The following is a 27499-nucleotide window of genomic DNA, read 5'->3' as shown; positions in this document are numbered from 1 at the left end:
GACTCAAGCAGCACATCCCGCTGGTGCTAAGAGCAACTTTACGAGTCACTAAGACACACTGTCGGACACAGGCACTACTAGAATGACCCCCATGCTGCCCATGAGGAAACAGGGAGTGCTTAAGCAGCCTAGCCAAGATGCTTCTGCTAATAAGCAGCAGAGCCAGGACCAGAGCACAGGCAATCTGGTTCCAGGGCCTACACCGTTACCGCCATTCCAGAACCTTCCAGAAGCCCTGGAGGTGGGACACCCCCCACCACCCCAGCATGGCATTTACCAACTGCCTTGACCGTGACCACCTGCATGCTTGTCCTCTCCTACCCGGCCCCCACTTAGACTGGAGCTCAAGAGGTCAGGAACAAAGGTGTCTCCTTCTCCTCTAATCATCCAGGGTCTCCAGGCCACTGCCTACCCTACAGAGGGCGTTTATGGGGGGAAAAAAAAAACAACCCTCCATTATATAATTAATAATTATTAATAATTAATGATTATTCCCCACCTGGGAATAAGATAAAGTGTGCTAGGTTAGATAAGGCAATCGATCTCTTCCTCCTAGAATGCTGTGCAGTATCTCTTATACCTGTCCCCCTGCCCCAAGGAGGATCTAGGCATCTGTTAGGAGTGCAAATGCCTTTGCAAGGCCTCTCCACCTTGGCCAGACATTGCACAAGCCTCGCACAACCGTGAAGTCCTACGGGAGGTTCATCCTCCAGGCAGGTGATCCTACCACTTCTTTCTGCAGCTTTATTCATGGTTTTCATTCCCTTATTCTTTCACTCTGTGCAGAAGATTTCATGTTGGCCCAGATCCTTAAGCCACTGGCTACTCCAAGATGTCTTATTTCCCTCAATACTAAGTAGGCAGCTAGGACTGGAGGCTTACGTGAAAGTGTCTTCCAGAAGCACAACTTGGTCCCCTGTGGGCGGGAGAGTTGGCATCGATGCTAGACTTGGGGGTTTCCCAAACCCACACAGGAGAGGGAACCGGGCTCTCCCTGGGACGACTGAGGATGGAGGGACCTGCCCCAATCCCAGCAGCGCAGGGTCATTCCCTTTCACAGGGAACGCCACTCTTCTCTCAAATATTCAAAACAGCACCCACGCTACATTCTAAGGCTCCCCCTTAGGAAGACTGACCGGGCCCCATAATTATAGTTTTCTTTGCAGGAAGTAAGCACTACAGCTCAGCACTATTTTCTCTGCTCAGGACGTAAATGGGGTAAGAGTAAGGGGTGTTCTCACTACCCGTGTATCTACAGCTCTCTATTGCTTCTGTATTTTATATCCTTGTTTCAAAAGCAAAAGCCCGAACACGAATTCTGCAAACCATCACGGTAATGGAATTTCAAGTTTTCCACCAAATTTCTCATCCATACAGCAGCCATGGATAAACATATATAAAACCTACCAGAAGTGAAGGTGCACATCCCAGCGGAGTTTTCCTATATCTGATGGCAGGCACAGAGAAAATGGGGCTGAATGCATCCTCTCTCACCTGCCCGACAGCATGGGCCTACTGTGCTCCTGCCAAGCACTGTGAAGGCTTAGCAGCTATGTACTAGTAACTTCTCCTGACCCAACGCGCCATGATTCTCAGCTGAACTCCTAGGAGGTCACCACCAGATTGGGTCACCTTTACCAGCTTCCTGGTCATTCTCACACTGAGATTATTAGGGACTTTACTATGAAGGACCCACACCCCTGGTGTCTCCCCCAGTCTCTCAGCCCCAAGGAAACATTCACATTAGCAGAGTTCTCACACTCCTCTCTCATTTCCAGTGGATGGGGCAAAACTGCTTTCCCCCCAGAAAATAAAAAACATGAAAAACTTAAAAAGACACAAATATTCTTATATAACACACCAACGCCTTTTAAAACCTTTTCTCATCCAAGACTCCGACCCTGCACATCCCAAACCATCGCCCACTGGAGAATAATGGGCTTCAGACCTCCAGGAGCCTTCTTCCAGGTGCTCGGGGGGGGGGGGGGGGGGCGCCTCTTCCCAGGAGCCTGTCCTTAGGGAACTTTTCTGCTCCACCTGGGAAGTTCAAGTCCACCAAAAAGATAAACCAGATCTGTTTTCTTCTCCTTCAGTGTTAAATGAGCTACAGACCATGCCTAAATAGTAAACAATCTCTTTCGATTGGGAACTTCCCAACCCAGTACAGTAGCTGAAGTCTGTACCCACACCCAGCAGGACAGAAGTACGGCTCGTGCCGGCTGGGAGACTGGCTCCAGCCAAATCCATTTTCAGTGCCGAGCAGGAACATTCACTGGTTTTGAATTTCCCTACCCTTGACATTTAATGAAAACAGGCTCCAAAGAGAGGACTCTGCCTCTCCTCTTAAGCCTTTTATAAGGTGCAGTCAGCTTCCCACTTATGTAGCTGCTTTTAATACATGGCTTTAAGACTTACTGTGGAAAAACCTTGGCATCCAGGAGTTGCCCAAAAATGACCAGGTTTCATTCTAACCAACCCCATGGCATGTCTTGCCCACCATAGGGCGTCACAACTGTCAAAATGGGTGGAGATGATGTCATTCCTTTTCTTGTGCTCCCAACATCTACATGCTATTCTCAAACCAAGATGGACTGCTCAAAGCATGTATACTACTTAGCCAGGACAAGTGACATCATAAAGGAGCCCTTTTTTTTCCCCCTTAGCAGTCCTATGTTCCAGTTTTTAACCATTAAATGACCTGTTCTTGTTGATCTATTCCATTTGAGCTGCATGGCCGTGGCCAATGGCTTTCAATGGCCAACTGAGTCACCGCTGTGTTTTTACATGAAACCGATTTCTAATCCCATATGGTTACATTGAAGACCCATTCAGCATCTTGGAAAGCTTTCTTGTCTGCAGACATATTGTTGGACGAAGTCTTCTTCCTCCTTTTGCCAGTTAGGCTACACAGGAGGTCTTCTTTAAAACAACAACAACAACAACAAAACAAAAGATAGAGGCACTTGGGTGGCTCAGTGGGTTAAGCCTCTGCCTTCACCTCAGGTCATGATCTCAGAATCCTGAGATCGAGCCCCGCATAGGGCTCTCTGCTCGGCAGGGAGCCTGCTTCCCCCTCACTCTCTGCCTGCCTCTCTGCCTACTTGTGATATCTCTCTCTCTCTCTGTCAAATAAATAAATAAAATCTTTAAAAAAAAAAAAGCATGATTACAAGCATGTTCATATAGAAACATGGGCATTAGGAATGTGCAGAGAAATTTGAGTTTTCTTCTTCCTCTATAAAGGAGATCTCCAAAGTAGAGATGGTCAAGTACCAAAAAGTCTTTCCTCTCAGAACAACCCAGAAGGCAGAACCCAGGAAGGCCCTTCATGGTAATAAATGTACATGCTCCCTATAACTGCTTCCTGGTTTGGCCAGAGAGAGCCCCTCACCAGTCTGTTCTCAGGATTATTCTCTGACCACCTCCAACTATACACACCTTCCCCACTGGTGTTCTTTTCAACCCTATACACGTGACCTCAGCTCCAATCTTCCCCTCAACCTCATCACATGTCCAGTTCGGATCTGAAACGCAAAGTCACACATCCCTTAAAAAGAATACACCCGCACAAACACATCCCCATATACCCTACGCGTTCTCCCGTCAGGTTTACAAGGTAGATGAATACGTATCTGCCCATCTTACTTGCATGCTTATAGACATTACATTGTTTCTTTCCCCCCAAATTTAAAAAAGATCTGTATTTTCAGATAATGAATTTTCATCAAGTATCTACTACACAAAGCCATGCTAAATACTATGGAGCACCAGAGACATGTAAAATTGTAATCCATCCTGCCCCTCCTTGTAGGCCGACTACAAACAGCCAATGAAACAAGAGAGGTCCCTACACAGGCAATAGCAACAGATTAAATGGTGGTGGTGGCGGTGAGGGCCACACCTTGTGTGGGCTGGCGGAAACAGGCAAAAGGTGGTGGTGGGTTATTTCAGAAGACAGGATGATCACACCTGATACAATCAGTTTACTTTGGTTATCCACAAATATAGTTTAGTTAGTTAGTATTCGTTCTGTTTGCTAAAAGACTTCATCAAGTGTGGACACGATCGTCTCTGGCAACTACTCTACTTTTACCAGCCTTACCAAGTGTTTGTCGAGCGCTGTTTTATAACTAATGTTTGAGTAAAATACAGCAGAGATGAATTAATTAAATTATGGTGGCTTTAAAAAAAATCTCCTTATTAACGTCATCTAAGTTTAAAACTTTTTAAGAGTCCAGGCCCCTAGCCAAGGATTTTGCCTTTGCCTGGGTGCTGAGTGAAGATTCTTGTTGGTGACCCATGAGGTCCCAGCACAGTTTTGGGGGAGCTGAGCTTCTCAGAGCTCCAAATGCACCAACCACCTTCATCCTAACCAGTGGAGACTGCTGCTCAGGCTAGGGCTCTTTTCAAAAGTTAACAGATCTCTTTTTGGTAATGTCTCCATTTTGGGGAGGCTAAATTCATTGGTACAGGTACAACCAATCTCAGCTCCCACTGCTGGGTGGGTACGGTTGTTGGCAGCAGTGTGTGAAGGATTCCAAGGCCGCCTGTGTGCTGGGAGGTGCTGTGCTTGGTTAATCCTGCCTGTCCTAGGGGCAGACTGCGTGAAGGATACTGGAGGGCTGTGCCTCTCCACCACTCCAGATACAATGGAGACAACACGGACCTTGGAGTGAGGGTCCCGCCTTCAAATGGGGGCTTGGGCACTCTAACTGGATGTCCTGGGGCAAGTCATTTTGCTTCTCTACTACTCAGCTCCTCTTCTATAAATGGAAATAAATCTATTTCACAGGGTTGATACAAAGTAGTGGTTCTCAAAGCCTGGTCCCTAGACCAGCAGCAGCAGCAACATGTACCCCGGAACTTGTTAGATAAATTCTCGGGCCCCGCCCCAGACCTTCTGAATCAGAAACTCTGGGGATGGGGCTCAGGATTGGGAATTCTGGTTCTGATGCAAGCTAAAGTTTAAAACTCTGTTGTAAAGAGTCATACATTAAGTTAAAAGTGCTACAGCTCTTGTTTTAAGGACAGAAGTCATGTTTTTCCATCTGCTATGAAGTGACAAGCAAAGTGCCAGGCTTACCCAGGGTGGTCAATTCCAACTTCTTTTCCTTTCCTGCCAAAACACAAGCTGCCCATGCAAGAACTTAGGGGGTACATAGGAGGAGGGGGTGTGTATATGGTTCCAGGTGAAGAAATTAGATAGCAGGGTGGTTCAAAGACCTCCACAACCCCTGGCAAGATGTCTGGGGGATTTTCTCGCTGAGGAGAGCAATAAAGATGGGTTCAGACTTCTGGCGCCCGTGCCAACAGTGCTTATTCTCAGGGTCACTCACACCTACACATCCTGCTAAAAGCAGGAAGGATTACAGAGCATAGGTCCAGCCCACAGAGGGCTTGCCTTTGTTAAATCTCGTCCAAAGATTCTCCCTTATTTCAGTCCCAAAGGTCTCCAGTTTCACATAGTTTCACTTGCTCCATGGTACCAACTTTGAGAACCGGTAGTCTACTGACGTGCCTGTGTCTCCCTCCCTTTCACCTCTTAGGCCAACAAGTATCACTACACCGAGAGGCCCAGGGGTCTTGCAGGGCTAAACCACGGGGCCTGATGTTCACTCCCACACAGGCCAGCGTGTATGGGGCAATATATTCATTAGGACAAATAAGTGGCTAATTGTTAGGGAAATTCAAATTAGAACCACAATGAAATACCACTTCCTGTCTCCTAGGATGGCTTTTAAAAATGAAAACAAAACAGGAAACAAGTGTTGGTGAGGATGTGGGGAAATTGGAACCTCCTTACGCTGTTGGTGGGAAGCTACAATGGTGCAGAGGTTATGGAGAACACTTGGTGGTTCCTTGAAAATTTAAACATAGGGGGCACCGGGGCGCCTGGGTGGCTCAGTCGGTTAAGCATCTGCCTTCTGCTCAGGTCATGCTCCCGGGGTCCAGGGATGGAGCCCTGCGTGGGGCTCCTTGCTCAGTGGCGAGTCTGCTTCTCCCTGTGCTCCCTGCCTGTGCTCTGTTCTTGCTATCTCTGTCTGTCTCTCTGGTTCGCTCTCAAATAAATAAAATCTAAAATGAACAAACAAAACATAGGGGGTACCTGGGTGGCTCAGCTGGTTGAGCAGCTAACTCTTAATTTCAGCTCAGGTCTTGATCTCAGGGGTGTGAGTTCAAGGCCCACACTGGGAAAATTTAAACATAGATCCAGCAAATCTACTCCTAGGTTTACACCCCAAAGAACTGAAAGCAGGGACTCACACAGATATTTGCACACCCATGTTCTACAAGAATTATTCACAACAGCCAAAGGTAGACTCAACCCAAATGCCTATTTAGAGAAGAATAAGCAGAAGGCAGTATATGCAACAATGGAATATTATTCAGCCTTTAAAAGGAATGAAATTCTGACATGTGCTACATTCAACATGAATGAAACTTGGACACATTCTACTAAATGAAATCCACCAGACACAAAAGGACAAATTTGTATGATTCCAATTACAGGAGGCATTGAGAGTAGTCACATTCCCAGAGAAGGTGGAAACATGGTTACTGGGGGCTTGGAGCAGGGTGGAATGGGAAGTTATTGTTTAATGGACTTTTCAATTTGGGAAGATGAAGAAGTTCTTGAGAGGGCTGGTGCTGATGGCTGCATACCAGTGTGAATATACTTAATGCCAATGAAATACACACTTAAAAATGGCTTAAAAGATAAATTTTATGTTATATATATTATATATCATTATATATTATATAGTATAATGTTACATATATGCATATAATAATATACAATATATAATATACATATTATACATACATATTTTTTCTTTTCACCACAATGGGGAAAAAATGTCATTAACCACCTTTACCTACCACCATCACCAAAGGAAAAAGATACCACAAGGTCAACATCCTACTGTAGTCTTTAAGTCTCAAAGTAAATGTCTTGAACCAAAAAGGACTCCAAAACATCTCCATGTTTGAAATCTAAAATGATGACAGCTACACCTTTTTAAGACAAACAGCACTCCCAGTTTTCTTTGGTTTGCCAAGCTCAAAGCATATCTGTTGGGGAAAAGAGACACTCAGGTGAAAACAGAGATTTGGCTGTGGCTCTCTGGCGTGCTCACCCGGTGGCTTCAAAATCCCCATCCTTCTTCCCATTAATAAAGGTTTGCTTCGACCTTTCCATTAGCCCACAAACTACTATTAAAAAAGCCATTTATCAGATTAACACTGAGTACTGCAAAAGTCATCTGCAAGCAGCGTGCAGGTTTTCACGTAGGGGTTGCCATGCCAACAGCTGCTCCGTGTTCATTGTACAGAGTATCAATTTCAACAAAGTCCTGCCTCATACTTCTGACGACCAACTCAGTCTTGCCGTCCCACCCCATTTCCCAAATGTGCACACATGGCAAAGAGCCCACCGAAATCAGGTGAGGACCAGGAAAGGGAGCAATGACAAAAATAACTTGCTAAACGTCTACATACTGCAAACGCTGTAAACCAGGCAACATATTATCTCCTCTCCCTCTCAACCCCCTCCTAATTCCTCAGGAGTACAGTCAGGGAATTTGATGTAATAACAGTCTCACCAGTAATTCTAGAAAAGGGAGTCCAGAGTGAATAAATTGAAGGAGAGACTATAATTATGCAAATTTGTTGTAATAGATTATTTGCCCAGACAGCAGACAACTGTAAACAAAATGGGGTAAGACACTTGGATTCTATCGGTGCTGATTTCGATTGCAAGCTTTAAATGATGCCTGAGAGGTTCTAAATAAATGCATTTAAATTGACTAGCATTACCATGCTTTAGAACGTTTAGATTTAGAAGAAAAGTCTGAAACAGAAATGATTTGTCTTGACTCAAGAGTAAACCTAACAAGCAATTTCCAACCACAAGCAATGAACCCCAGCCTCAACTCCTTATTAAATCAAAGAAATATCCAATGCAGCTTAAAAATGATTCAAAGAAAATAAGCAAATGCTGTAGACACCTGACCTTCAAAAGAATAGGCAACATCTTTGTGTTGAAGTGAAATAAAATCCACGCCACACTTCGAAGGGCCATCAGCAGAAGAGAATAGGAATAGCTCATCCCAACCCTTGAAAATATTCAGCTTTCAGGATTGAGATAGAAACATTGTATTGATACCATTTATTGTAGCTGATTTTTACAAATCTTATAACTGTAACAAATCTGAATGATATTATATACACAATAACATTTCCAATATCATGAATAAACCACTGTGTAAAGAAGAAACGGTGCCTTTCACAAGATACGGATTGTGTCACAAAATTTCAGAATGGCAAAACCAATTAAAATTTTAAATGGAGCTTATTTGAAGTCTTGGGCATAGGAACACTACTGAAGAAAAACTTGTTCTCCCAGCTAGTGGTTCCTTGCTCAAAGCAGATATATGGGCCACATTGGGAGAGCATCTTATCCAACGTGAGATGCAGCCCAGGCCTGACAGCCCTATGGTCCCAGTCTCATTTATGCAACCATGTGAATTATTGTCAGCCTAGAGAAAACCCTACATGGGTTTAAAACAAATGACCAATTCTCCTCCCCCCCCGCCCCGCCACCGCACCCCCGCCAAAAAAATTTGTAGTAATTTCTGGGATAGCAGAGCTAATACACTGGTCAGGAATATGGGAGAGATGCTGCTTTTCAGGTTTGAGAATAATCTTTGGGCTGGTTATAGCTTGTTTGCTGAGCCGAGACATGTCAGTGAATGGGGCTGCCTTAGGATAGATCTGTAAGCAGAACTTAATACAGCCACCTAGGAAATTTTTATGCCATGGTAGCTATGAGATAACTGATATATTGCTGTATAGAAGATGCATTTTTCACAAGATACAATATGATAGCATTCTGGATTACACATCCATATTTATTATATAGAAGGAGGTTCAAGAAAATGTTAACAGTGGTTACCTCTGGGTGGTAAAATTTCCCTGTTTTTTTTTATCTTGATACCCTCCTGTACTAGGACTTTTTACAGGGAACATGTATGCATTTTTATAATAATAATTTAAAAAAACTTAGTTACTTTAAAAATAATGTTAGAGGAGACACGTGTGGGGACTGGTGTATGTGGGTGTGTGTGTACACATTCCTGAACAGTCTCCCCAACTACCCTTATGCTAAAATCTTCCACCATCCACTATGGGGAGACCCGTGCATCCTGCCCTCAACCCACAGGGCCCAGAGCACCCCTGGGTGACATTTATGTGTGCCCATCTTCCCTCCATATCCTGCTCCCCAGCCAGCAGGGTCAGTCAGTGAGCTGCCCCCGCGCTGGGGGCAGCCATTCAAGAAGCAAGGAAATATTATGCAAGAGCACAGGAAGTCAGAGGAGACAGGGTTCTGGGCAGGCCTGGCAAGGAGTCTGTGTGAACTCCAGTGAACAAGTGGACTTTGCTCAGCGGGGCTGAAGCCAGCAGAGCGCCTTCCCAGGGCGGCAAGTCAGAGCCGTCCACCTCAGGTCTCTGGCCAGTGGGCGGCCATCCAGAACTTGATGTACCTGATTAAAGGCAGATAAAGCCAAATCCTAATATTTCTACTCTTTTGGCCCAAGTTCAAGGTGACTCCCCAACACTCATGCACGGTGACTCACCTCTGTCCCACAGTGCACTCCCTTCCCCCCAGGACAACAGGACTCCATTCAGTAATGTTTGAACCGGCTCCGCTCAGGGCCCCCCGATTTCCTACTCAGGCTTGCTGCCCACTGCCTCAGATCACGGGGCTTGCGCCCACTGTCTCATGTCCGTATCAAGCCTGAGCACCCCAGATATGTTCATTTATACACACACATACATAAATATCTACTCCTGCATATATGAGTCGGGCCAGTAATGACACAATTTCTATTCCCAGCCCCAATCCAACCAGCAGGCAGAGATAGAACAGTGTGGCAACAGAGGATCCAAGAGAGTCCACAGCAGACCACAGCGTGGTTGCGGCAGGTGGGAGCCAGGTCTCTTGGTGAAGGGTGCTCTCACTCACCCCAGCAGCCTGCCTCCCTCTCCTCTGGCATTAGGAGGCAAGCCACTGCCCCTCCTCATAGCACAGCTGTCCCCTTTACAGAAACCACTGGGCAGTATGCATTCTGTCACGCCTCAACCCCCATCCTTCTTCTTTTTTTTTTTTTAAGATTTTATTTATTTGACAAGAGAGATTACAAGAGAGGCAGGCAGAGAGAGAGGAGGAAGGAGGCTCCCCACTGAGCAGAGAGCCCCATGAGGGGCTCAATCCCAGACCCTGAGATCAAAACCTGAGCCGAAGGCAGAAGTTTAACCCACTGAGCCACCCAGGCACCCCAACCCCTGTCCTTCTTAAGGGCAGTCCTGCTGCTATTGTGGAAGTGGATCCAGCCCTCTTCTCTAGCATCCCCCCATGCCCCATAGTGACTGCCATGTCTCTGCCCCTGTCCACTTTAACGGACTCTCCTCTTGGAGTTTTGGGGGGGGCGTGGGTTGGGTGGCGGGTTTCAGGGAAATTAGAGAGGCTTCCTCCAGGCTCCCGCTGATCACCTTCAACAGCTCATCCTCCTTCCCTAAGGAAGCATTGGAAACCAGGCTCCCCTTGGGTTCACTTCACAATGGAATTAGAATCCTAAAAGGGATCTTGGTGTCTGGTTCCCTCCTATTGGCCCATTTTAAAGGTGGAAAAACTGAGGCTCAGAGGTCACTGAGCCGGTTAGCACTCCTCTTTCCTCTCCACAGGAATTCCATGAGACACCCAAACAGGACATTCCCCAAGCAGAAAGGGACTAGAAGAGAGAGGTGGGATGGGGGGACCAGACAGAAAAATGGGGCTGTGGTCTAAGGACTCCCACTCCCCTTTGCCTCTGTCAAGAGCAGTCAGAACCAGCCATCTAGGGAGCGACACCCACCCAGTCACTGCCCCTGGCCTGACAATCACTAATTGTGGTGAGAACCAACAGTGGTGCTCTCCTGGGACTCTGCTGTGTATTTCCAGACGCCACCAACACACAATGGCCCCCACTCCTCCGGTGTAAACACTGCCAAACAGGACAAACAATAACATCACCACAGCACAAAAATCAGGTGCCCAGAGAGACAGGAGAAAGAGTCTAGGCCTGGGGGTTTGTTAACATGGGCTCCACCACTCTCCAGCTTTGTGATCACATTTTTATGTCACAATGGTTTCATCTATGTGAGGAGAATGACAACTACTTTAACCTACATCATCAGCTTTGGAAAAAAAAAAAATTAAGCACCAAATGCATTTAAGAAACAAAAGTGCAGAGTTGAAGACAAAGACCCAGCAAACCTAGATTAATTACTTCACTTAGCAATTATTTTCAGGAGCAGCAACTACGTGCCTGGCACTCTGCAAACACTGGGGATATGGGGATGAGCAAGTCAGCACAGTCCCTGCCCACTATCTGAAAGTAGCAACAGATAGTAAGCAGACACACACACACACACACATGCACAGACCCAAAAAACCAAAAACCAAAAACAAAACGCCCAAAAAACAGCAAGTGGGAAGTCTTTTTAAAAAAATAAAGAGGAGACCAGGGATGGAGGGGTGGAAGTTAACTGAGGGAGGTCAGGAAAGTCTTCCCAAGGTGAAACAGAAGCTGAGACCTCAGGTTCAATCAAGTGAGCTGGCTGGCTGGGCAATGGGATGCAGGAAAGGCAGGTTCAAGCACAAGAGGTAGCAGGAATGCTGCATATCTGAGGCCAAGCATCATGGTCCCTGTATGGCAGAGCCAGGGTCCTCACACCCAAAGCCTCTTCCCACCTCCAGCAACACCAGGAGGCCCAGGTTATCGTCATGGCACTGGTACGCCTCCCATTTCTGGACATTGCAGTAAGTTGCCTGACCTTTATTTTAAAGACCCCAGACCAGGCACTCTATCCCTTCAAGAGACCACAATTAGGCCTTACTCATAAGATGCGAAGCAGCAGGTGGGACCTGAGCAGATGGGGTGTGGATACAGCACTTTAGATCAAGAGATCTGGGAGTGCTAAGTCAAAGGGGAATTTCCACTTACAGCAAGATGGCATCTGGCACTGGCCCTCTTCTCCACAGGTGAGGGGAGAGCAGGCCAGGCAGGGAAAAGGACATATCCCGAGTCAGACCATTTCTCAGGAGTCTTGGAAGTTTCCTTGGCCTCTTGGTGTTATCAGATTTCCTCTCATCTCAGAGCATGGGAAAAATATAACTCATAACCTGAATCACTGTTGGTAAGAGCCCAGAATCCTGAAAAGCATCTCCCTCCAGATTCTCTTGAGATTCCCTTCCAGCTATGGTCAGATCGCTCCAATAAGGAACGATGGGCCCAATGATTATACTGCTGTGCTTGTTAATAATGATGGCTTAACAAACTGCACTTTATACTTTCAAAGGTCTTTGTAGTGAGATAATGGTTGCAAAAAGGATTTTTAAAGTGTAATATGCTTTTTAAATGCATGGTTTTACTGAAACTCTAGCTCATTTCAACCTCATGACAGCACTCTTAGAAAGCAGTTAGTGTGTCTAATCCCCCTTTTGGAATGTGAAACATGCAGAGAGGTTAAATTACCTGTTTAAGGTCACACAAGTCAGAAAGGGATCAAGAACAGTCTTTCTGACTCCTAGAGACTTTGGGAGCTCCTCTGACCTTCATGTGGAGGCAAGCTTTGCCAGGGACACAATACTCTGGAGCATTTACAGTCTGTTTGGCAAAACAAAGGCTAAGAAATATGGAACTCTTGCAGTCACCCCTTGACACTGATTTTGGAGGCAAAGAAATCATCCCTTTCCAATGTAAACATGTGCCCTGCCACGGCCCAGAAGATCTAAGTCAAGGAGAATTAGAGCCGTTGTCACTACCCCTGTAATACCGGAATCCATAGAAGGAGCTACAGGTGGTACAGAATCACAAGGCTTATGTTAATCTGAATAGGGAAAATAGTTTCAAGTGTGCGCAAATGAATGGCTCCGGAAAGAAGAGATCAATGTTCACCATCAGCTCAGAACTCCTTTCTGCCTACATTCTCTAGTCACCAGGATTTCCCAAGGCCCAGAATCGGCCAGAGGCTCTGGTGACCACAGCACCACCAGCATGCCCGCACCTCCTCCCCTCACTGATCTAAGTGGGGAGAACAGTTTGCTAGGAGTTCAGCAGAGACAACGTTGAAATTTTGCAGAAGGAGTTTTTACTTTGGAAAGGAAGGGAAAAAGGAAAAAACACAAAGGAATAGATATGGTATAGTCCCATGCTCCAGACCCCAGTGGTGTAGTCACAGATGAGCTCAGTCAGGACACCTATCTTTTCCTTCCTGAGGTCTACCTGGAGCTGTGGTTAGGTAGAGCTCTGGCCAGAATGGAGTAAACATCGCTTTCTGGCCAATGGGATTTCTAAGGATGTCCCCAAGGCAGCTTCCTAGGGATTGCCCAAGGCCCAAACAGCCCTGTCTCTGGGCTACTCTGGGCTTGCAGCTGTCGGTCACCTGTATTGCAGATGAGGAAGGCCCTGCCACCGGCCTCCAGAGGCCCTTCCCTGGGTTCAGACCCCATGTTCAGCGGCCTGCACAGAGTAGGTACTTTAAGGACTGAGTGCACCACTGAATAAAGCTACCATGACAGCACTGGGTAGCCGTTTCCCAGTTCAACAACCAGTTACTGATTACCAAGGGGACAGAAAAGGGGTAAGAGATGGAGACCTGCAGATGTCATGAGGAGATTACATCCCAAGCCGAGCACATTCAGGCGCACCACTGGAGAGTAGGCACTGAAGGGACTCTGCTGGCCCCCAGTGATTCTCGGGACTTCTGGCCAAGGCCCCGCTCACAAGGGTCCAGCCATGACCTCGAGCACTTCTGAATACCTCTGGGGGAAAGTTACACCTGCTGGAGGAGGGAAAAGGCTCCAGCTGCCTACCCCGGTGACTCCACAAAGACAAGTCCTTTCTTCTCTTCTGGCAGCACCTGTCCAAGAAGCTCAGAGCTCAGGCTTTGGGGAATGGTGTAGCCGCAGAACAGGAGAGGAGAGGGTCAAGGAACAGCTCGGCTGCGGTGCTCTGCACGAGGAATGCTCTAGCAGTTACTGGTAGAGACTGACAAAAGCAGCGGTCTGACTCGGATGTGGTTGTCTCTCTCCCTGTGAAGAGCGGTGGACTGAAGGGACTTCCCTATCTCTCTACAGTGCTCAGACTCAAAGGCTTAGAACCTGGAATGAGAAGGAACCCGAAGGGATGGGATGACAGGTTTATCAAATCATTAAGGGGACAGAGATTTTGCCATCAAAATGAGAATGCAGGATGACGGTGGCTGTACCCCTCCCTGGAACCTGAAGGGAGTTATTTTAGCCTATGGTAAGCCATCCCCTGCTGGTTTTGTACACTAAGAGGCATTTATTGCCTTTAGGGATGGGCACAGTCCAAATCGGGGGATATTTCCAGTCATTGAGGTTATTCTCATGGAGAATAACCACCGCCTGCTCCAGGTACCCCGCAGTATTCACTCGAGAGCCAGGCTCCCGGTTGGCAGGTCACCGAGGTGCCCTGAGCAGCTCCCCCATGTCTCACTAATTCTCAACAGAGGCAGCCGTTGCTCCCGCGGCCCCAAGGCAGCCCAAAGATTCCATCGCAATATGACTCAGGAAGGACTATTCCTACTTCCCCCATACCAGCCCAGGCCTGGTCCTCGCCTCCTGTCCGTTACCAGAGCTCTGGACTCAGCTATGGAAGGAGCCAGCTCGGCAGTCCTGGCATGCCCGGCCTGTTTATTCCTGACTCTTCCTCTGGCTTATGCTCTTCTCCCCAACTGGAACGCCCCAAACCCACACGCCTATCTGAGTTCTACACGATGCTCAAAATCCAGATTTAATGCTCCTCTGCTAAATGGCCCTCCAAGCAATGCTGAACTTCTCCCTTTCTAACTATTCACAACGCACTAGATTTACCCTTATTCACACTCACATAATTATGACTAACATTCCTCTGTTTGCTCCATCTTTTATCTGAGTAAGTTTCCTAACTACCCAACAAGAAAGTAACATCTTAAAGAGGGGCCTAGAGTCCTCATCAGCATAATCATCTTGCAGTGTTGTAAACAAACAATTTTAGGGATTCTTTATCTCAAAACTAGACTATAACCCCTGAGGGCAGGGTCCATCTAATGGTTCTTTGTAACTTCATTGCCTGGCATGACCCCTGACTGTGGCAGGTAAACTTAGACGTGTTTACACACAGACCTCACTACATGCAAGGCGGGTGATCAAGGAGAATGAGTCAGTTGATCTGAGCAAAGGTTTCTGCCTGTGCTTCAACCCCCTGTACTAAGCACCCCAAATTCTGGACACAGAAACACTGAGTCTACAAAGAACCACCAGGAACCCAAATGCGGGCCTGTGTTCTGGGTGCCATACACCGGAAGAAAGAACAGAAAAAGAGGACCGTCCCTTGTTCCCCCCGCCGGCCCTTTACCCCAGTCACTACCTCCACAAGACTGGGGACCAGCCCCCTCCCCTATGTCTCCCCTCAAATCCCTTTAGCTGGGGATGGAGAGGAGGGGAGGGGAGGGAAGGACCTCCCCCCATGGGCTCCACCCCTTCCTGTGGGCTTTTATTTGTTAAACATTTGTTAAAATCAAACCTGAATAAAACTGCAAGTTTAATAGGAAAAAAGAAGAAAGACAACTGGTTCCTGCTCAGGAAGGGCTTACCACCTAAATGTTTTCGGGACATACACACACACACACATATTCGAAAGCAAGTTATAAAAGCATCATACAAATAATAAAATACAGACTGAAGACTATATACATAAGGGGTAACCGATGCACTGCTGACCAGGGAAGGTGATTTCTGAGCTGAGAGCTGTGTACTCCCCTGTACACACTTTCCCGGTTGGCCTTTTACACTTTGAGACTAAAGCTGGAGTACTTGTTAGTCGGGCTGACACTTGCCTGGGTGTACCGGGCTTTCCTGAAGAGAAGCATTAACAGAATACTAGCCTGATGTTTGCATTTTATGTAAAATCCGGTATCCACAAGACCTGCCGGTGGTTCCCCCAAGTTTTCCTTTTCCTTTTTAAAGGAAAATGAGTAAAGGGCTCAAACCTACATGAATGAGAAAAGCAGAACCCAAGGGGCGGGCTTTCCAAGCAGCCCGAAGGACAGCAAAAATGCAAGTCTATGATTTTAAAAAATGAAGTATGATTTCAGGGACTTGAAATACGTAAAGTTTGACAGAGCCCAGCAAAAAGTGAGACATCCTAGCCCTTAAGCAACACGGAATCTAGTTGGAAAGACAGAACACATAAAATGTCGTTAGATAACAAGGGAACAGAATCCGGCAGGCTCTTTGGCAAACCTACGGAAGAGCCACGAAGGAGTAGAGGGGAGGCGGTGACAGGGGAATTACCGAATTACCGTGGAAGGCTTTGCTGGAGTGGAAGCCCTTGGGCTCGCCCTAGGTAAGTGGGGGATATTTGAGTAGAAAAAGAGGAGAGAAGCATCCAAGATAGAGAAGGACTTGGTTTAGGGGATTCCTGGTGGGATGGGGTCCTGTGGTCTGGGGGGAAACATGCTCTTAGGGCAGAGGGAGGGGGCCTGCATAGCCAGGTGTCATGCCTGGCGACGAAGTTACAAAGAACCATTAGATGGACCCTGCTCTTGGGGGTGATAGCACATCCAGGGGATGGTAGATGGGGAGAGAGCTGGGGTGGGGTCCCATACGATCAGTGAGATGAACTTACAGTGCCGTGTATGCTGCTCTTGGGAAGGAAACTGGGCCAAGGATCCAGGTCTTCATTCAGGCTCTGAGCGAAGCTAACTCTTAGAGATCTTTAGGAGAAGAACTCAAATCCGCCACAAAAGAAACCCCTTTCCCACCCTGTGCTCTGAGGCCATGACCACCCTACCTAAAATAAGGGCAGTATCAGCACCATGCAAACCTCTTCTGAGAGGCTAGGAAAGCTATTTTTGCAGCCAGCCTTCTCCCCGGCCTGTCAGATAGCAGGGAAATGCATGGGGCACCAATTTCTACAGAGCATAAGGCTCCGGAGAGCAGGGCCACACAGTGGACTCCAATTTCCTCGGACTTCTTGACTACCCCTAAGGGCCTCGCCTAATGGGAGGGGCACATCAGCGGAGTCAGGACCTGCAGGGTGCAGGCAAGGAAGCCAGAAGACTGAGAAGGGCCTGGTTCCCATGCCCCACCCACCATTAATTCCCCTAAGTCCCTGGTATAGAATAAAGGACAGACTCCTGCGGCAGAGCGATATGGTTACATTTATAGAAGCTCCCCTCTCACCAGCAAAATGTGACCTTCATACTTTTCTTATCTTAATATCTGGGTAAACATTTGTTGTGCAAGCGCACAAATAAAGGTTCTAAAGGTGAAACACAGCGTGTCTGCCTAACACCACGCTTCTCCAACCCCAGGCACCAGAAAGCCCTTTTGGCTTCGCAGAGGACTTCTCTCTCCCTTTACCCCAGGCACCAAAATTAGCTTCGTCGGCCTTAGCCAGTCCTGGAGTGAATACTGCCATTCGAAAATAGCTCTGAGGACTCTTGGAAACACTGGAGAGGAATACAAGGGGACAGTGGTTTAGACACTGAAGAAAGCAATTTCACTGAAATGGTCTTTAAGCAAAGGGAGGACATGAGCATTATCAGGATTTGCTCTGGAATCTTTATTAAGTGAATGGTAGTCTTGTAGCTCCCTGCAGTGCCCCACATGGCATATTTTACATATCCTGGTTTACTCCATTATGCACGACAGTCCTCATTCAGAAAAATATTTCAGAGATTATGTCCGTAAGAGCGTTGACCAAATGACCTGTGCTTGAACTCAAACATTTCACTTAGCAGTCTTTTTAATTCTAGAATAATCTGTAAAAACATCTTTGGTCCCGTTTTCTTAGGTATCCAATCATCCAGAATTGATTTTTTAAAAAATTTGTTTTAAAGTTCCAAGGAATGGATCCTCAAACAGCCCCTCGTGAGCACAAATCTCTGTTGTTTCCCTGTGGAATTCATAAACAGAGCAAAGCAACCAATTTTCTGGTGTGTGCTTAAAGCCACTCTTTCCTGCAACTGTGTATGACGTCTTTTTCCAGGACAATCTTTCTCAATACTCCAAAGCGCTTCAGCAACAGGAAGTTGTAAAGGTAGGAAGGAGGCCGGTAAATATTTGCTGTAATTACTCATTAGTAATGCGGGTAGTTACCACTGAAGTTTGAGTCACCCCTTTTGTGCTGTTGGTTCTTTATTACCTTTTAACAGGAGCCCCAGGGAATACCTAGGGGGCCTATCCTCACTGAGGACACCTGGGTCCAGTGGTAGGTTTCACTGCAGACAGCGTGGCTTGCTTCTGCCAGCGGCTCAATTTCTCAAGTATGAAATTAGGATAATGTTTTGCCCTTCCTTCCCCGTGCCCCCAACCCAGGGGCAGTCAGGACAATTATCATCTACAGTGGTGACAATATGAAAAATCTTTTTGAAACTTTTGTATCAAGAGTACAATACGTGTATCTGTTAATACAATATCAAGACACAGAGAAAAAAAACACTCTGTGGCTAGACACACAGCCCAGTGACTTAAAGGATTACCACCACCAATAACCATATGCTCTCACTGATGTATTTTAAAGGATTTACAAAATGCTTCCGAATGGTCTCAGATTGAGGACTTATCTCTTACTCATAGCAACCCACTGACTCCCACAAAAGCAGGGAGCCTCGGACTGAAAATGAGACTGAGGGAGTCAACTAAAGTCACAACTAAACAACTAAAGTCATGGAGCTGACTGACTTCTACAAAAACTGTAATAGTGGCTGTACCCCCAGCATTTGCAGGAAGCCAACACAGCAATGGGGGCTCCCCTCCAGAAGCACCATCACAAGTATGGTATAATGGAGTCATTTTCCTCACTTATGGGTTTTGTTACATAGCCTAACCCAGTAAAATCAATAATGCTAAGATTCCTAGAACTAACCTCGGGTTGTTTTTTGTTTTTTGTTTTTTAATTGGAGGGGCCATAGAAAGGAGATGCAGGAAGTCACTGGAGGCATATAAGAGAGTTCTAACAATCCACTTCCAAGGCTTCAGAGAATTGGGGAAATGCCAGCTGGGTGTGTGACAGATAAATACACTTTTTTTTTTAAAATGGGTCATTCTCCTTACAAACCACCCTTTCTAAATATCTTCCCACGTGAGAAAAGGCACTGCTTCCCAGAGTCATTATCTTGCACGGAAGTTACCTATAACATTAAAACTAAAGACTTGTCCCAAATTAGTGGGGAAGTGTGTACGCGCTAGGAACATGTGAAGCTTCCGGTGGTCATGCCATGTAAGAATTTTGCTGATGTACAAGTGGCACCCCAGAAACAGCCTGAGGCCATCCAGCAAACCAGTATTTCTAGAGAAACTAGGAAAACGAAAGGCCACGTACACGTGGAGGACATTCTAACCCATTCTGCACCTGTCTCCTTGGCTCCAGAGATCTCAAAGGGCCCTGCCACTCTTCTTGACTTCATACTTGCAAGCCAGTCTGTAGTTTTCAATTAACAGGACCAGACAACTGGCACCAAATTGTACCCAAACTCTGCCTGGAAATCACAGAGGCTGTGAGGAGCACATACTCATGCATGACTAGCACACATATGGTGACAGGCACATAAGATATCTCTTGGTTACGATACCTGTCGGTGCACTTATGGTTTACAGCTTGGGGAAAACTCAGCAAACCCTTCTAGGCTCACAGCGCCGAAGCCAGTGATGGCTGTGAAGGCTCAGGGCTCCTCAGAGAGAGGGCTCTATAAAAATGCAACATATTATTATTGCAACGGTCTTAGCTATTCTTTATTCCCCCATCCATTCTTTCCTTCCTGTCCTTGCAATTTCAAAAGATTAAAAGCGCCAGAGGAAGTCTTGTGCATCTTGATTTGGAGATGGTTCTTCAGAAGCCACGGAGGAAGACTTCTAACAGGTTCTTCTGCACAATGGAGTCTGAAGGCTAAAGGAATTACTGAAGTCCTGCCACCAGTGAAGTGTGGGAGGTGGAAAGCTTTGAACTTCTTGGGGGCAGTAGAGAACTACCTCCTGTCCGAATTGAGGGAAACCCACGACAAAGAAGAATTTCTAGGACTTCCAAGTCCACCCTTCAGATCTTCAATCCCTGTCTGTGTGTGAGGTTCAATACAGAGATGAGTCACAAAAAAGCAATTATAATAATTATAACTACAACAGCAAAAGCAGTTATCATTTATAGAGTACTTACCACGGTCAGGCATGGTATTAAATACTTCAGAGACAGCTTAGAAAAGGTCAGGGGGAATGAACCTCCGGTTAAATGTATAGACTATGGAGACACTTTGCCCAATTCAAATCCCACTCCCACTGATCTGACCTTTGACAGTTACCTTTCTATACTTCAGCATTCCCATCAGTGAAATGGGGATAATAACAGGGCTCATGCCACAGGTTGTTAGGAGAATTAAAAGAGTGAATCCATGGAACGTCTGAGAACAGAGCCAGCACAAAGGAGACTAAAATGTTCAGGGTTTATGGCTTTGTCCTACTGCATATATGATTTCTCTTAAGGACACACACATTCTTAGTGCATAAAAGGGCCACCAAATAACTGCTTGGAGGATGATGGAAAATGTGACAAATCTTCATGGCTCTTTTAGGAAGCATTGAGAAAATGAATCACACTGTGGGGCGCCTGGGGGCCTCAGGCGGTTAAGTGTCTGACTCTTGATTTCAGCTCGGGTCATGATTGTCAAGTTGTAGGATGGGGTCCAGAGGCTTGTTCTGGGTGTGGAGCCTGCTTAAGATTCTCCCCCTGCCCCTCCTACCCTGGGTGGGGGTGGGGAGGAAAAGGAAATGAATCACACCAGAACTAACCCTGTGCTGTGCACTCACTCCCCTTCCTTCCATTACTGAAGGCATCCCTGTAGCTTAACTGTACCAGCCAGGTACAGTTAAGCTAAAGGTGCACCACAGAATCTTTACTAGGTACACACACACCCAACCCCTCCCCCATCTCCAAGACAGGGAGAGACACTGGCCGTGAAATCTAGGACCTGAACAGAAAGATCCTGAAATGTAAGGCAGTCACCAAATCAGACATTGAACAAAGGCTTGTCTTTTTCAGATCATAGAACCTTCGAGAGCTGGGCAGAATTCCCTCAGGGGGAATTTTTTTTTTTTTTTAATGGCTTATATACGTCATATCTTACACCTAATTTCAGAGGCTCACAGGTCACCCCCTGAAGCCTACTCACAAAGCCCAGGTTAAGAAACTCCCTCTTGAAGTCCTCCCTCTTGAAGAAGTCCTCCTTCTTGAAGTCATAGCCGTCTGCATGGTTATCCTCAGAGGGACCACAATCTCTATCCCTCTTACTCCCAGAACCTTACTGGACACTTCCTCCAGTGCCCCTCACCCAAAAGTTCTAAAGAACAGCAAACATTCATCTTTGAGGCCTGTCCATAATACGGAAGTACACAACAGGGAACACTCCTGAACCTTCCACCTTTTCTTTACTCTCATTACCCCCAACCCTGACCACCAACATCTGACCTACCAGAGCCAGGTTCTATGCTGGTGGTCAGCACCTGCCCTGAATGATTCCAGGGAAAACTATGGATCAATTCTCCCACGCACCAACACGCACAATACTTTTCAAGAACTGTTTGTGCTTGTGTGTGTGATTACTGCCTGAAGAGCTCCAAGAGCTTCTCATCTGTACTTTCAAAAGATTTGATCTCAACAAAAAAGTCACATGTAAGCTGCTCTATCTATGTATTTAGGTAAGCTTCCTTATGTGTCTTCCTCCCCCCATCAGTCAAATGAAGCAACTGAAAGCACCCTATCTCCTGTTTCTTCGGCTCTTCTTTAGCATTTTACCCAGAGTAGGAGCAAGTGTTCTACACACATCTATTGTCTTACTGATTTATATCAGGCTGTGAACAGCAGAGCTGGTTTTCATCATGAAAATGGACATCATGGGACTGGGGGCTCCGGGAGCAAACACTGCTAACTCCACAATATTGGCAAAAACCTTACCAGGGTAACTATCAGTGGTGAACTATCAGAGACAGGCAGTACTAGAAGCAAAAGGGAGACTTCATTAGGTTAAAATGAAAAGTCATGTTGCTATAAGACAGAACTGGGGAAAATACATAAAAAGCAAATGCTACTAGACAGATTTCTTAAAAAGGAGAAAAGCCTATATCTTGAGGTAAGTCATGACAGCAAGTATTTTCAAATGTATGGGGCTGAAATCCTGGAGCACTGAGAATTATCTAATTGGTTCCTTCTACCTGTAAACATTTTATACCATAAATTCCTAGAGAGAGTTGAGGATCACCCTACACACACACACACACACACACACACGCGCAAATTGACTGATTTTTTTTAAAGATTTTATTTATTTGACAGACAGAGATCACAAGTAGGCAGAGAGGCAGGCAGAGAGAGAGAGAGAGGAGGAGGAAGCAGGCTCCCTGCAGAGCAGAGAGCCCAATGTGGGGCTGGATCCCAGGACACTGGGATCATGACCTGAGCCGAAGGCAGAGGCTTTAACCCACTGAGCCACCCAGGCGCCCCCAAACTGACTGATTTACATTCTAAGTGAATTAAATGGTTTTGAGTCTCACAGTTTTCACTCCTAGAGAAAATGCCCCCTCACTCAGGACAGGAATCAATCTAGCAGCTGCTTAAATATCTCTGCTGACAGGGGGTTCTCTCCTTCACAAAGCAATCTGCTCTGCTGTGCAACAGTCCTTGCATTGGTTTTGTTTAATGAGGTCCACATATAAGTAAACTTTTTTTCTAAGTGAAATAAAGGGAGAGCACTAAGACAATTGAATTCAAACTTCCCGAAGTTTATAGACAATGGAACCCACGCCAACTCTGCTTCCTATTTTCCAAAAAGCAAACAGAGCCACTGCTGCTGCAACTTGGAAGTCTTTTATAATTATCTAAAAGAGCAAATCTCCTTTCTACAAGGTTCAGTGATTTGGCAGGGGTGGGTGAGAGGGCCCCGTAATCCTCTGGAAATCATTCTCACTGTTTAGAGGCATTTTAGGCCTGGGGATATTATTTTTGTCAACAATTGGAAAATACGTAATTAATTGAAAGCAATGAACCAGGGTTCTGATTCTGACCAGCACTAACTTTCCTTGTGATTGGAAAAGTCACTGAATTTCTCTGGGCCTCAGACTAGATGATTTCCATGGGCCTTTATAAAATGATCGTTAAGCTCCCCATCAGCAACACAGAAGGAAAAACAAAAAAAAATCCGAGACCACAGCATTCTTTTTGAACTTCGTGAAAGCTGTAGGAATTAAGTAAGAAATACCTGGACCTAGAATGTGTTAAGCCAATTCCTTATCATCCCTGCATTCTGGTGATTTCTGGTAATGCAGTAGACAGAGATAGCAAATGATAACAGAATATTTATGGAAAATATACTTAAATTGAGAAAAGCTGCCTAGCAATAGTTTTCCCGTCAGAATTGGGAAAAGATGGGCTTTGGTTTTGTCTTAGCAGACACTTCCTCTTAGCAGAGGAGCAACTAAGTCCAGCTGACAGGGGAGAGAGGAGAGAGAGCAGTTGGAAAACTTCTGGTCCAGGTGTCTCCAACTCCCCTTCCACCACCGCCCTGCATTAAGTGATCTAAGTATTCCAGAAAGGTGCTCAGAGCTGGGTCTGGCTTTGGAGTGGACTTTGCTCCAGGATTATCCAAAGATCTCATTTACATTTACCTGAACCACTCTCCAATCCCCACACACCTAAGAACTTCCAAACTCCTCTCTCTCCAGGAAAAGACTCAGAAACTGTTTCATCAGGAAGCGAGACACCCTCTAGCTCTTTTTAAATAGGCTCCACACCCAGCATGGAGCCCACTGGCACGGAGCTTGGGATTGAACTCACCACCCTAAGATCAAGACCTGAGCTGAAATCAGGAGCCCCGATGTTCAACCGACTGAGCCACTCAGGCGCCCCAGACACTCTCTAGCTGTTAACAGAATCAGAAACCTTAATTAATAAAACCCCACTTCCACCTGACAGATTGATACAGAAAGGTGTGTGCTCAAAGTTAGCAAGTTTGAAATTAGTGGGAATGCCCACTACCACCAAAATGCACTTGGAGGCCAGCCAGCCAGCCCGACCGCCAACACGTAGAAAGCAAGCTCTATTATTAAACATTAACATATCCACCTAGGCATGAACGTTTTGGAACAAAATAATCCTGCCCACTTCTTGAGGGCTGTTGTTAGAAGGAACACTGCAAAGGCTCTGAGCATCTTGAATTTGGGGAAAGAAACGGCTCCCTTGAACCAGAAGGGGGACAAATCTTAAGAACCAATGTTGCAGAGTCATCATCACGAGAGCCCCTTCAGCAGGAATCACACTGCACTTGTGAGGCACTTCTGGAAAGCTAAGGACAAGACACTTAGCGTGTCATCTAACTTTGAATGTATGGGGTCACATGCTTTCATGACCCCCTCGGTCCCCCGCAAAGAGCCTGCAGCGAACAAACAGCCAGACGCGAAAAGCAAATACAGATTTCAAAACAGCCCAACAGACATTGGACCACCCTTCACGGGACTCCGGAGGGCGATGGGCACACCGTTTTCCCTGAGGGTCTTCAACACAAACATCCAAACAAGTCGCCGAGGGCGGGCACACTGGGCACGACCAGGAGATCCGCGGGCAGCTCCGCATTGGCCTTTAAGGGGGCTCACCAGGCGATCCCGAGAGTAATTCTTACCCAATTTCTTTTCTTCTCCTATTCAAGCGCCCTCCATCTCTAACGAAGGGGGCATTACAGCAAGTCAAAGTATTATTTCCCGGCTCCCAAGTTTCCTTTGACGATTAATATATAGAACGCAAGGACCCAGCGCTGAGCCCCGGGAGAAGCTAACGCTTCACACAGCTATCAAGATTGCCATCAGGCCCCACCCCCGCGATTGCGACAGTCACCGATAGCCGTCGAAGTTGTATAAGGTACCATAAGTTTCCTCGCCGGCGCCAGAGCCAAAGCGCGCTCAGAAGAGCTGACCATAATTTCGTGTTTTGGTTGTTCAGTCTTTATTATTGCCATCATGATGCAGGCTATGTTGGTTATAGAAACTGTCGGGATCTTCAGGTCTCTTCCTTCCTTTGCCGCCCTCAATTGACACAGGCCCCCGGGGGAGCTGCGAGGCCCTTGAGGCCCAGTGTCCCTCACCCGTCTCAGGCCCGGGGACGCCACAGTGGCACGGGAGGGGGAGGTGCGGCCGGGAAAGGGGAGCCGGGTCCCCCAGAAACACAGGAGTGAGGGCCCCGGCGCCGGACCAGAATGCGCACGATTCCCTCCGATTTCTCAAATCCTTATCGGCTCCCGGAGGTGGGGACCGCCGCTTTCCACCAGAAGATACCCGGTTTCTGGCACAAGTCCCACAGTGGAAGTCCGAACAAGAACAAATCAACCCAGGCACTGAGCTCTCGGGGCCAGTCATCCCTTCCCTTCGCGGCTCGCTTCCCAAATCCCCGCACACCACCCCGCACCCCTGCGGCTGATCCGCCCGGGCACAGGCCGCGCGTTCTATTCCATTCCCCTCAAAACCCAGCCCCGCCAAGCCGCCGCTGAGGATGGGACTGAAAACGCCAGCCCACCGGGACAACCCTGCCGGGATCAGAGGAGTAGGGGGCCAAGCGGCCACTCTCGCACGATCGCGGGAGGCGAGGCCGTACCCACGCTTGCGTGGCCGATCGGTGTATTCACACGCGTGGCCGGAGTGGACCGGGCGGGGAGCGGCCGGGAGGGGGCGGGGAGGCAGTGAGAGTTGGCCATAATTGCCTCTCACCCAGTGCTGAGAGGCTCGAGAGGGCAGACGGGCAGATCGCGGCTGCCCTTCTCTGCCCTCTTGAGAGAGAAACACCAGAACGGCCGGGGGCACCCGGTGTCTCCATTCTCTCCCGGTACACCAACGCATCTGCCCTCGCGAGGTAACCCGGCCCACCACACTCTCTCCTCCCGAGGCAAGGTGCGGGATCTGGAAGGGGGTTTCTCCAAGCTTCAGTGGGGTCTGCAAACCCGGAGTAAGGCCCTTTGAAGCGTCCTGGCCCCTCCGCGGAGGCGCGTCCCAGCGGGGCGCTCCGTCTCCGGCCCCTTGGCCAGTTTGCGGCTCAGTGAGATTACAGCAGCTCATTTGGAAGGACCCATGGGGTCCCAAGGAAAAGAGACTAGTGGATGCTGCCCACCACACGCGAGACCGGAAAAGGTTAAGAGTTGACCCGGGTCAAATCAACCCAGAAACATTTCAACATGCTGGCCACTTGCGTTGGGAGGCGGGGGTGGGGGGGCGCTGGAGCCGCGGCGATCTGGAAAGGTTCCGCGCGCCACAGCCCCTCCGACCTCCAGGGCCATCTCCCTGGGCCTCCTGGCCTCATCGCGCAGGCAGACTCGCGACTTCTTCGTGCCACAGACCCCTCCACTGCGAAGCCGAAGCGCCGCGTCCGCAGACGGGGCACCTGCTCTCCCGCCCCCCGCCAAAGCCCTCCACACCGATCCTCCGGCCTCAAACACCCCTGCGGACTCGTTTCCTAGACGCTCTCGGTCGCTCCGGCCCCATATGGGGTGGCCATCCCCCTCAGACCAGCTCCCTGGCCGGCGCAGACGCCCGCTTACCTTTTCTTCTCCTTGTCAGCTGTCATTGTCGCCGTGGCGCTGAGACGCCAGACACCTGAGCTCCCCGGCCGGTGGGGATTTCAGTCGCCGCCTTCGCTGTTGCCCTCGCCTACTCCTTGTGGCCCGAGCGGGTGTTAAAGGTCCAAGGTGCTCGCAGGTCCCGAGCGCCCCGCACCGTCAGGTGGAAGTTTGCGGGCTGCCGGCTAGGTGCGGGGAGGAGGGTGGAGAAAGGTCCCGGGGAGGAACCTGCACGGGGAGGCGGGGTCGGGGAAAGGAGTGGGAGGAGGTTGTCAAACCCAAAAAGAGGGCCGCAAGAGCGGGACCTTATTCCTTTTTCCCACGAAGAGAAGTCACTTTTCTGGGTTTTCAAAAAATAAAGATAAGAAGTGGCTGCAGTGACTGGAGTTGGAAGAGTCCAAGGCCGGGCGGGCGCGACCGCGGAGGTGACCATACAGTCTCAGGACACTGCCGAGGATTGTACAGCCGCCTCAGGATAGCGCTGCGTTGAGTGCACGGGATGTGTCGCGGACCGCTCTCAAATGTCCGGCTCCCGGGGCCGCCAGCCCACTTTAAAAACTCCTGCGGCCGGGCGGGGGAGGGCGCGGGGGGCGCGGGCGCAGGGAGCGGGGGCGGGCGTGCGCCGGCAGGCCCCGCCCCCGCCCACCCCGCCCGCGCCGCGCCGCGCCGCGCGCCCGGGCAGCCCACTGCGTCCCGGCCAATGGGGAGGCGCGGCCGCAGCCTCTGCCCTGACCCCGGCCCGCCCCCTGCCCCCGCGCTCTGCCCCGCCGCGGCCCGCCTGCCCCGCCTCCTCCCGGTGCAGTTCCAGAAG

The 27499-nt window shown here is 48.1% G+C and overlaps 1 protein-coding gene across 1 annotated transcript in view; it reads right to left on the bottom strand.

Moving 5' to 3' along the window:
• Positions 1–27239, bottom strand: part of EPAS1 (endothelial PAS domain protein 1) — an 82942-nt gene extending 55703 nt beyond the window's left edge. The window contains exon 1 of the mRNA XM_032840429.1: positions 26671–27239. Coding sequence (XP_032696320.1) covers positions 26671–26696 — 26 coding nt within the window. The 5' untranslated portion in view covers positions 26697–27239. The remainder of the gene's footprint in view (positions 1–26670) is intronic.
• Positions 27240–27499: the final 260 nt, after the last annotated feature.

The sequence above is a fragment of the Lontra canadensis genome, unplaced genomic scaffold (genome assembly GCF_010015895.1).
Source record: "Lontra canadensis isolate GAN:19392208 unplaced genomic scaffold, GSC_riverotter_1.0 scaffold112, whole genome shotgun sequence".
NCBI lineage: Eukaryota > Metazoa > Chordata > Mammalia > Carnivora > Mustelidae > Lontra > Lontra canadensis.
The sequence above is the reverse complement of the archived record's forward strand: the minus strand, read 5'-3'. Positions and strand labels throughout refer to the sequence as shown.